This window comes from Nansenia antarctica (assembly GCF_963989245.1).
Source record: "Nansenia antarctica genome assembly, chromosome: 1".
In the NCBI taxonomy this organism is placed as follows: domain Eukaryota; kingdom Metazoa; phylum Chordata; class Actinopteri; order Argentiniformes; family Microstomatidae; genus Nansenia; species Nansenia antarctica.
In genome coordinates this window covers 46,334,342-46,346,548 of record NC_137674.1, presented here as the reverse complement: position 1 = coordinate 46,346,548, position 12,207 = coordinate 46,334,342, and the positions used below count along the sequence as shown (strand labels likewise).

Genomic DNA, 12,207 nt, shown 5'->3' with positions numbered 1-12,207 from the left:
TCCCTGAACGCCATGGTGAATGAAGCCACCGGCCGGTCCCCCTTCGAGTGCTCCTTGGGGTACCAGCCACCCCTGCTCTCTACCCAGGAGGGCGAAGCGTCGGTACCATCAGTCCAGGCACACCTCCTTCGCTGTCGTCGGGTCTGGACCTCCGTACGCTCGGCCTTGCTTCGGGCCACCGCCCGAACTACCCGAAGCGCCAACCGTCGTCGCACTCCAGCTCCGGTGTACCAGGTGGGCCAGAGGGTCTGGCTCTCCACGGCGGATCTCCCCCTCAATGTCCCCTCCCGGAAGTTGGCGTCGAGGTACATCGGCCCCTACGTCATCGACCGGGTCATCAACCCCGCTGCCATCCGGCTGGTCCTCCCTCACTCCCTCCGTCGGATCCACCCGGTGTTCCACGTCTCCCGGGTTAAGCCCCATGTCGCCAGCGACCTGATGCCACCAGCCCCTGCACCGCCCCCTCCTCAGTTGGTGGATGGCCACCCCCAGTGGGCGGTAAGGAGGCTCCTCAGGGCTCGTCGCTGTGGCCGGGGTTTCCAGTACCTGGTGGACTGGGAAGGATATGGCCCAGAGGAACGGAGCTGGATTCCCCGGTCCCAGATCATGTCCCCAGTCCTCCTCAGGGACTTCTATCGGGCCCACCCGGAGGCTCCGGGCCGGTCGCCAGGAGGCTCCCCCTCGGGGGGGGGTCCTGTTACGGCTGGGCCGTCACACACGCCCTCCCCCGCCCCCACAACCCGAGCACAGCGTGCTCTCCGCCGCAGGTGAAGCTCGTTCCCGGTGATTGGAGGGTTATCCAGCCACAGTCAAACCCACACACCTGTCTCCACTCCCCAATCAACCCTCTGGCTACATCTACCCTGGACTCCCTTCAATCATCGTCAGTTCTTCCCTAAGAATGACCTGGCAAGTATCCGCTGTGATTAGTTATGAACTTTGCTCTTGTGCCTATTCTTATGATTCGTTGATATCTTGTGTACTGGCCTACCGTGGAGACTTACCCTGCTTTCCTGTTCCTCCACAGCCTATGCCAACCACTACCGCCATCCCGCCAGGTTGAAACCCCCAGCCCGCCAGGCTGAAACCTCCGGACTCATCATCTGTGTTTCCACCCACCTGCACTGTAAATAAATACCCTACGGGGCTAACACTATCTTCTGCCTCCGGTGTCGTGTCCTTGAGCTCCCTCGCCCCCGTGTCATAACAGTCGCCTATACTCTCAACTATTATTGTGCCACCTCGTAAAACATCCCAGCGCTTGATTATGTTTTGACTGGCAGCCAACTAATTACATTTGAATCCTGGAACATGTGGTCATATCAATTTTCAAGAGGATCGTTCTGTAAAAATAGCCTGGGAAGACCACCGAGGCGTAATCCATCATACACACACACACACACACACACACACACACACACACACACACACACACAGGAAGGTCAGTGGCTGAGAGGAGGGTGAAAGGAATGCACCTCCTGTCTCCCGCTAAGGGCTTGTACTTCTGCTGTCTTCTCTACAATACAAACACACTGCTGATGTTTAATTCTCATATATTTACAGTAAAGCAGAGGAGGCCGGTGGAGGTAGAATCGGAGGACGGGCTTATTGTAACGGTATCAAACGATACCATTCCTCATTCCATTCCATGCATTACAATGAACCATCCTGGGATGTCTACCTCAACCAAACTCTACTGAGGTTGATAAATTCTTTCTTGTAATTACACCACTTCATGGAGATAAACATCTCTAGTGGCCAATGCTTCAGCAGGAGGGCGATGACTGGATCAACTGTGTTATGAGCTGTGTGAGAGGTGTCGTAGAGTCTTTGTGGGAGGTCCATGTTACTTTTTTGACATGCAAGCTGCCTTCCTTTGAACCTGCACCACAGGCTTCAGCACAAACTGCTCTAATCGGCTCAGGAACATTGGTTCTACAGGAACAGTAGGTAGATCAAAAAACAAAAGCGTTTTATAATTATAGAACTTCTCAGTATAGTAGATTGGATTACTAGTTTATCTCCTGGTTTACTAACGATCGCCCATTGATGTTCAGATGAAGTGCAAGTCATAAACTTAACATTGCACAAAATCAGACAAACTGTGCAGACCAGCTGTCTGTCTACCTGCCTGCCTGTCTGTCTGTCTATCTGTCTGTTTGTCTGTCTGCCTGTCTGTCTTTCTGCATGTATGTTTTTCTGCCTGTCAGTCTGTCTGCAGTCTGTCTGCATTGTACTGTACAAAGGCAGAGTGGGTGTGACCTATATTTATGTGCAAACAAAAGGATATAGATCTCACGCTGTGATTTGGTTTCATCTGAGAGTGGTCGTGAAAGAGCACTTATGCGTCAACAGAAGTGAACACATTAAAGGTTGCTAGGTGCTACCGAGCACCGTCTTTTGTCATCCATCCACTAAGACAGGGACTCCTGTCGTTGCATATGGATGGACATGAATTTTTCTCTATCTCTACCTACGTAGCTTCGCTAATTAAAATGCTCTCATCTAGAGTTAGCATATGGAATGGGCCAATGTTGGCAGTCTCTATCTTAGATTATCAACTTGTATATTGTCATCAAATTTGTTAGCTCTGTTGGGCAAAAGCTTGCTGATCTTGCATATTCTTTTGCCCTGCCTAATCCTCTGAAGTCAACCGATGGACAGCCGCCAATGTATCTTGTATGCCGCCAGTCTAGCCTCAATAAATAAGCTTTTATCAGGCCTGGTCTCGGGTGTCCTCCGATCTCTAATGCATCCAATCTTTACAGCAAGGTGTCAGTGGGTGTCCTTAAACAAGGAGCTCTCTGATGAATTTCCTTTGGTGGGGTCCATAGAGGTGGTGACTAGGTGGTACTGGGTAAAGCGGGGGAGGGGGGAGGGTTAGGGTGGGGGGTGATGCTACAGTACAACAGTTTCCCCTACGAGGCACAAAGCCTGGCTGATACAGTACGGGGCTGGCAGTTGGCTGGCATGTTGATGACAGCATAAATGGGTCCGCTGGGTTGAGATTGGGGGCGACTCTCGCTTGGTTAACGAGAGGCCTCTACAAACCTGTTCCTCAGAGTGGCGATAAGCTTTCTCCGCCGGTGGACACCTAAGAGCCCGTTCCTCTCAGCAAAGTACTCAGCCGCAACAGGATAGCCTCCTAGGGGGTAGGCAGGGGACAAGGAGGCACAATCCCAAACTCTATGATCTCGCAAAACCTTACACCCCTTCAGGGATAGTCTGTATATGAGTGCTCATGTAATCGGTGCCCTCCCCCACATGGTTGTTTAGAGTGAATCATAGTACGAGTGGGTGACAGGGGCTGTCAGAGAGCCAGACTTATGAGGTCGACTGCTAAGGAGAAAAGAAAGTAATCTACTGCATAGAACACTGAGGAGAGGAGTCCATTACCGTCCAGCATTTAAACATCGTCTCCCACATTCAATCTTGAGACAATGAGAAGAGCAGTCTGGAAAGATTAATGGCAGCAGTGTTATGATGGGTTTGCAGCAGTGGGGACTGGCCGAGGTACTGTAGGAATCAGAGGACAGGCTCATAGTAATTCATTGAATGGAATTAAACACCCATGTTTGATGCCATTCCTCATTCCATTCCGTGCATTACCATTAGCCCGTTCTCCGATTTCTACCACCAGCCTCCTCTGGTCCTTAATGCGTCATTATCAACACACCAACATTATGATAAGTATTAAATTGACACCCTGTTTAAAAAAACTAAACAAAAAAACCCATTATATCGCCAGAATAGTGACTGAGAATAAAGAGCGATCTTACCTTTACGAAGAAGGCTGAAATGTTATGTGAGCATCAGACAGTTGAGAACCTATAGCCTCTCTACAACTTCTGCCCAGACGCATCTCTTCCCCAAGCTTTTGTGTCTTAGTTGTGAGAGCACAGATTTTTTCCCAGGAAAGAATAACTTCGCTCCCCAGGCTTTGTGCTAAACCACTTTAATACAAACAGCGCTGAACAAATACACAGGCTTATTTTTCCAATGAAAAAGATTCCAGAATCTGGGATACATCCCAAAAGCGTTGGCCTCTCCATCAGACTCCAGTAGTGGTAGGAATGATAGGAATTAAGTTGGACGGCGATGGCTCATGATCTGGTGGGGTGTGGTGGGGGGTTAGGGGGGGCACACAGTGTTGAACTGGCGGGGGACATTTTACTAAAATATGTCAATTTCTAATTTTAGAGGGCGTTACAGCACTGCTGCAAGTTTAATGGCTGTAGTCATAATGGTTGAGATTGATTTGTCTAGTATTCTAGGGCAAGGAAGTATTCGTAATGAAGTTCCCAAAAAAATAATAAACTTAAAGTATATTAAAAAAGCAGTTTATATCGTACGTAGGCTACTGGAGATCTTATTAATCATCATGGTCGTCTGTCACTGAAGGCTACTGTTTGACATTGGTGACAAACATGAAACATCAGGTTATGACTAAGGAGATTGAACTCTTACCAGCCATTCTCTACAAAGCAAAGGATCTGGGGTAACCAACAACAACCAGAGGATTGAGGCGTTACCATCATAACACACTGGCCTCACTCTCATCAATCACTTATCGGTGCATTTAGCCCTTCTATTTATAACACTGTGGAACAACGCACTGTGGGCCCAAGCATGCAGTGATTAAGGATATTACTGCTGCAATAGCAGTCATTTTACCAGAACAAAAAGTTTACTATAAGGTCTGAATGCCTCCTACTGCATATTCCTTCACAATGGGTAATATACACTGTACATTAACAGTCTTTAATCTTTGCTTTGAGCAATTAAATTGCACATCTTTGCAAAAGCACTGAGGGCAAAGTTGTTTGATTGAAACTTGTTGCTGACACCTGGTGGGCAGAAAGCATGTCTTATGTCTTCAGGTAGAGGTAAGATGAAAGCATGCCTTATGTCTTCAGGTAGAGGTAAGATGAAAGCATGTCTTATGTCTTCAGGTAGAGGTAAGATGAAAGCATGTCTTGTGTCTTCAGGTAGAGGTAAGATGAAAGCATGTCTTATGTCTTCAGGTAGAGGTAAGATGAAAGCATGTCTTATGTCTTCAGGTAGAGGTAAGATGAAAGCATGTCTTATGTCTTCAGGTAGAGGTAAGATGAAAGCATGCCTTATGTCTTCAGGTAGAGGTAGGATGAAAGCATGCCTTATGTCTTCAGGTAGAGGTAGGATGAAAGCATGTCTTATGTCTTCAGGTAGAGGTAAGATGAAAGCATGTCTTATGTCTTCAGGTAGAGGTAAGATGAAAGCATGCCTTATGTCTTCAGGTAGAGGTAAGATGAAAGCATGTCTTATGTCTTCAGGTAGAGGTAAGATGAAAGCATGCCTTATGTCTTCAGGTAGAGATAAGATGAAAGCATGCCTTATGTCTTCAGGTAGAGGTAAGATGAAAGCATTATGTCTTATGTCTTCAGGTGGAGGTAGGATGGTGAAATGGGATTGATTTAAAATGTAGCTAGTGCATGGATCCACACATAATGTGGAGAGAAAACAATTGAAATAGTAAAACGATTGAAATAGTAAATTACCATATACAAATAAACAACAAACATAAAACGGATATTGAACACTTAAAACGCATCATTTTCAATTCCTTTATTTTCTTGACACTACAGTACCAGACATCTACATTTAAACACAACATTTGGCAAAATACAATGATTTGGCAAAAAACTTGGTACTGATTGATTTACCATCTCTTCCAGTAAGTGGCAGAAAATGAGCATTGTTCAAGGCGGATCCACACCCAGCAACACTTGAAGAGAATGCACTCCACTCAGAGAGAGACAGTGTCTAATGGATAATCAACGTTGTGCCAGCTCCAATCAGAAACACTAAGCCACTCTCTTACTGTAACACACTCCACAGACTTGAAAGGGGGACAGAGAGAGAGAGAGAATTTGACAGGTCATCATGTTTGTGCAAAGAACAGAGAGAGTTCAGACAACAAGAGAACAAACCTGCTGTAGATACTGTAGATCACCACATTTAACAAGAAACCTCTGTTCCATACATACATAGTGAAACTGTACAATGTGAAACCATACCTGCTATTTTCATATAATCACACTCAGGGACGGTGTAAGTCTAGGATGACATTAGTAGTCTTGAACGCACAATAGCTCCATCTGAGACACCGGCACAGTGAGCCACACATTTCCGGATGAATAAAAAGTGCTATATCTCTAAATATCTCTGCAGAAATTCAGCAAGACGGCTGCAATTAGGTAATGTCAACAGGATTAGTGGCTAATCCAAAAAACTGTCTGTATTATTCCTCACAAAATTGCCTCACTTGAGGAAAATGTCCTTCCCACAACACTGTTGTCTTGTCTTCAGCACTGGCTCTCCCTTTAAAGTGTCTCTTCTCCCTCTCCATTCATAAGCTGCTTTGAAGCGCCAACATTATTCAACTAAATACAGTGGATTCACTTTCAGTGCCAAACGCTTGACAACACTTGCAAGTTAGAAAGAGTTTTAAACATTACAAATATATACACAGTACATTGTTTTCATCAATGGTAGAGCTGTGTGGTGTTTTGAAAAATGAAAGGTTATAGAACTCTGCTTGTCTACAGGAGTGATGGAGGAAATAAGTATTCAACACATCAACAATTTTTAAAATCATATTTCCATTGCAGCTATTCACATGGAATTTAGACAATATTGGTATTAACTCAATATAACAACACAGCTAAAGAAATTGTAACATTCCAATCCATAAAAAGCTTTTTTAATATGCATAAATGTGCAATAAAGTGAAATGACACAGGAAAAAGTATTGAACACAGTAAGAAAAAGCACCAAACCAGCTTATGTCACTAATGAGTTCTGCTACCTGTGCTAATTAGAATCAGCTGGGTTAGTGCATATTGGTGGGTAAGTGCTTCCACTCTTTGAAAAAAAAAATTCCCACCTCTGAATGCAAGTAAACAAATCAACAAATTGTCACCGCTTTCCTGCAAGAAACATCTTATGATGGGTAGAGGCAAAGAGCTCTCCCAAGACCTTGTGACTGAATGGGCAGTCAGAAAGTTAATCAGAAGAGTAGCCAAAGAGCCAAGGACCACTCAAGCAGAGCTCCAGAAAGACCTGAAAGCAGCGGGTACAGTTGTCACAAAGAAAACAATAGGCAATGCACTCTATCGCCACAGTCTCCATTCACGATCACCCCGGAAGACTCAATTACTGAAGAAAAGGCATGTTGAAGCTCATTTGAAGTTTGCTACAGAAGATTTTGAAAAGACTGTAGATTACTGGGGAAATGTAGTCTGGTCATACAAGACAGAAATCGAACCTTTCGGCAACAATAAAACACGGCATGTTTGGAGGATGGCTCTGCATATGGTCCTAAAAATACCATACCGACAGGGAAGTTGGGAGGTGGAAGCATCATGGTATGGGGCTGTTTCTCTTCACATGGTACTGGTGGAATCCAAATGATTGAAGGGAAGATGAATGGAGCCATGTACTGGGAAATTCTTGAGAAGAATCTGTTGCCATCCACCAGGATGATGAGGATGAGGCAACAATGCAAAACATACTGCGAAGGAGACTCTCACTTAAATCCAATAGAACATTTGGGGAAGGAAGATCAAGATTCACCAGTGGGCCCCCTGGAGTCTTCAAGATTTATAGACTGTCTGTGTTGAAGAATGGGCCAAAGTCTGACCTGATCACTGTGAGAGATTCGTTTTTTCGTACAGGAAGTGTATCGAAGCTGTTATTGGAAACAAAGTATTAAATACATTTCAGTATTGTGTTTATTACTACTTTTCTGTGTCATTCCCCTTTCTAATTTTGTTTTATGGATTGGAGTGTTACAGTTTCTTTAGCTGTGTAGTTTTATTTAGTTAATAAAGTCTGGTCTAAATGTCATGAGAATAGCAATAGAAATATGTTATTATATTATATTATGTTATATTTAAAAAATGGTTGATGTGTTGAATACTTATTTCCCCCACTGTATGTTGGTGGGCTAGTTTGTGTTACACAACCTCACATTGGTTGACAATGTTTCAGTATATACTGATATATACTGTACAGAGACTATTCTGAAACCAAAGTCTTATTATATTTCATAAGAAATATATTTGTATTTATCCTCTTTAACACTAATGGTCCCATTGACAATAAAGAAATAACAAAATGAAAACAACCAACCAGAAACATGAAAACAACCAACCAGAGTATGTTCACCAGATAGACAGGTTGTCTGTCGGCTCTTCTTGCATAACATGTATGTTGACGTGGTTAAGTTCTACACACTTCCTGCTGTAAGATTCAACCATGGTGTCAGTGTAGCTGCTAGGTGCTGTTAAGATGCATTGTTCAAAGGAGAAAGGTTAGAAGAACACAGACAGATGTTGTGGTGTCTGAATGAGGAGTGTTCTTACAGCATGGTCAGAAGTGTAGTGAGCTTGGCTGACAAGCTGTGCAAGTGTAAACAGGAATGTAAACAAAACACCTGCAAATACATAATGTACTGCTTCCTCATGACAATAAAAACATAATATAGGGTAAAATGTCCAAACAGATTCATTTAATTATCCATTTAATTATCCATAACATGATTCCCATCTTTCCCAAATGAAACCCAAGATAAGTGGGCAGACCTCTGCTCTATAATTCCATATAATTTACGCGCTTGACCCATATGGTGACATTTGCTTAGTTAAAAATGAGAATATTCAAGACCATGTGACCGAGATGGAGCACACACAGAAACGCTTTCAGTTTATGATTCATTATGCATGTTAAACTTGTGCTCTCATTTTCATTCACATTATACAATATATAGGACTTTAACATTTGAAAGTAAGAGTGCAACATTTTCAGAATGTTCACTTTGCAATACAGTCAAACTGTATTCACAGGGTATAAAACCTTACTGTAACACAATAAATGTGATAATGACCAAATCAAACCATAGTGATGCCATGTCCTCTCCTAACACACTGCAACAAGGTTTTCTTACAGATTGTGTAAAACTAGAATGTACTACTGTAGATGGATACGTATGAGTATCAATTTGTTTGCAGTGCAAAATGCAACCGTACAAAAATATGGAGAAAAAAAGCCAGCGCGATATTCTTGAAAATACACAAATGTACATTTTACAGTAGATGACGCAAGTGAACAACTTTCATATTTGAAGTTCAGTAAACACTGCATAGATGATTGTATCACGAATACAGATGAAGACCTTTGTATCACACAATGTCTTTTAAAGACTGTGTTTTGAATTAGTAGTACAAAATAAATAATAAATAAATAAAAAACAAATAACGGATGAATGACAATGCAAAAGGCAAAGTAAGGCTGAGCAAAACTGTCTGGCAAAGAATGAGGAAAAAAAGATTGAACCTAATTTGGGCCACTGTAACAATGGGCAACTTTGAAATAAAAGAGGAGCATTGTATATATTGCACCAGTGTTGAACCCTCATAATCTAATGTGTGAAAAACATAGCCCTTTAAGGCATTGTCAACCCCAATACCATTTATCTAGGTTATTGAATGCCTTGTATTCCTTGTGCCTTCGAAGATAATCACATGCAAGGCATGTGTGCTCAGCCCAGAACCGAGCCTTCTTTACCTTAAAGTGCCGGCGCCACTCAAAGTACTTGAGGTACAGTTCCTCATTCTTGTCCAAGAGCAGCAGGTAGTCAGCCAGGTCTTTGGGTGAGCTGAAGTCATCCACGTGGATGAAGGCGTCCCCCTGGACAAAGTTCTCATAGTTGTCCCTGGTCGGGCCGAGGACCACAGGCACCGTCCCTACAGACAGCGCGTTGTACAGCTTCTCTGTGATGTAGTCTTTGTGAATGGAGTTCTCAAACGACAAGTAGAATTTACAGCTGGCGATGGTGGGTAAGTAGTCTTGATCGCCTATGTACTCCCCAAAGGCTTGTCCGTACGCGTGAACCTCGATGTGTTTGTACAGCTCGTTGTAGTACTTCACCCGCACATGGTCCGCATTCCAGTTGCTCACAATCCAGCAGATCAGCTTGCTTTTGCTCGGCAGGACAAAGTCCTCGTCCTCCGGGGCCGCCACCAGAGACCCGTAAGGCACTTCGATGGCAGAATCCTGACGATAGTTCAGAGTTAAATTGAACAGGTTCTCTATGCCGGGCAGCTGGGGGGAGTGGGACGGAGACTCCAGGTTCATCCATACCCACTTCTGGAAGGAGGGACGCGTAGCGGGGGGCAGGTTGGAGAGATCGGCAGAGATGTCTCTGTGGTGGATGACGACCCCATCTGACTTGTTGTATAGGTTCCTATCTGCTGTGATGAAACAACCGTTAATGTTGAATTGAGTGCTGCAGTCACTCAGGTCGTAGGTTTGTCCGAAGGGCCAGAGCCAGATCAGTACAGTAGTCAGGTTCTGGTGACTTTTGGCAGAGAAGAGGCTTTTGGCCTGGACTGTGGATGCTGTTGACTCAACAGGACCTGATAGCCAGTTACTGGACGGTTTAAAGTACATAAAAAATAGAGTCACAAAACAGCCCAGTAGGAATGTGCCAAGCAGAAGGGGTCGTAGAATTCTGTGCAAAGTTGCAGATGGCATACTCTGTCCTGAAAATAAAAAATAAGAAACAAAGTTAAACTCAATAAGTCAGTAAATTCTTTAAGACGTCCATGATTCTCTCTCAATTGGCTGAAACACAAACATACACTTAAAGGGGATATCCTATCCTAAGGATTAATGTGTAAACAGCTTATTTAACTTAGAATTACACATATTTAACATTAACAAAAACATGTTAAAATATTCCCACATCTAGTGCCCATAGGATTTAGCCATGGTAAAAAGGAAAATGAAATACGTCTCTTAGATTTTTTTATGAAAAGAAAACTTTAGAGAAAGTTGTGTATCCTGTCTTACCTGTACTATTGTCACTTTTATCTTGTATTATGCCTATTGCCTTATTGTCTGCAAATTGTCTAGATATTGCTAACTGTTAACTATATCATGTCTTATTATTTTTGGTCATTTATGTCCTGTACTACTGTCACTTTTTAAATCTTGAATTGCCTCTTGCCTTATGGTCTTGTGCTGCAATATCAGGGACCGAAGCCTAAGAATTTTACTCTAATAATTTTTAAATTGTTTAATAATTTTGCCATTTAGCAGACGCTTTTATCCAAAGCGACTTACAATTACGAATTACAGGGACATTCCCCCTGGAGTAACTGAGGGCTAAGTGCCTTACCCAAGGGCACACTAGTAGTGGTGTGGCTTCAGGCGGGATTTGAACTCACAACCTTCCGATCCCAAGTCCAACTCACTATCCACTAGACCACCACTACCCCACACCACTACCCCACACTTCTCTTACACTTGTGTAATGTGACGTAACAATAAACAACAAAACAGACATACGAAGGCGAAAACATTACCTCCTTTGCGGAGGTAACAATGTGTTTTCATTGGTCGTTCACAAGGATTGGGACCGAATACCTGTCACACTGTACCTGACCCCTACCTGGAGTCTTAATTACAAAAGGTGACTAGTTAGTGACAAATCTAGTAAATCTTTCAGACTCTCTTGAGACAATTAAACGTAGGTATTTTCAATGTATTTAATGAGAAGTACCACCGTGGACCAGTAGAGACAACAGCTGTTTTATGCACACAGAGCACTGCAGGAGCACTCACAAGAGAGACGGACATAGTGAATGGGGTGTTTACTGGGGACCAAAGGCACACGTTGATGCATTTTTTGCCATTTTTTGATCAACCAATAGTGACTTGGTTTGGTAAATATTTGGCAACACTGTACACAGCCTACTGCTAGACCTACATTGGTGGTCAAACACAAGGGAGTCTTAGCTCACACTGCAGTATCACAAGAGTGCTTTTTTTCTTGATGGTTTTCTTGTTGGTCTAGGACAGCTAAAATCGCAGGGTATCAAAGGCTTTGACCTCTATACCAGATATCAGACCAGGAACAGTTTACATTTGTACAAATGTAAACCTTTATAGTTTTACAAATGTAAACCTATAAAGTTAATTCAAAACTGTAAAACATAACCACACATATTGTGAAAAATTAATTTAGCCAGTCTTTCTGAAGTAACTGAGCATTGTTGTGAGGGACTTATCGAGGCAGTTAAGTAATTTGGGGATAATTATTTTCCATTCCTTTCCATTTAAAGAAATTCAATATAAATACATAGATGCAGGATTTCTCCGTGT

At 43.1% G+C, this 12,207-nt stretch overlaps 1 protein-coding gene across 1 annotated transcript; it reads right to left on the bottom strand.

Moving 5' to 3' along the window:
* Positions 1-9,495: 9,495 nt before the first annotated feature.
* fut9a (fucosyltransferase 9a) lies at positions 9,496-10,578 on the bottom strand (the record flags this gene model as incomplete). The annotated part of the gene is made up of 1 exon (XM_080536511.1): positions 9,496-10,578. The coding sequence occupies exon 1, from the start codon at positions 10,573-10,575 to the stop codon at positions 9,496-9,498; it is 1,080 nt and encodes a 359-aa protein (XP_080392637.1). The 5' UTR covers positions 10,576-10,578.
* Positions 10,579-12,207: the final 1,629 nt, after the last annotated feature.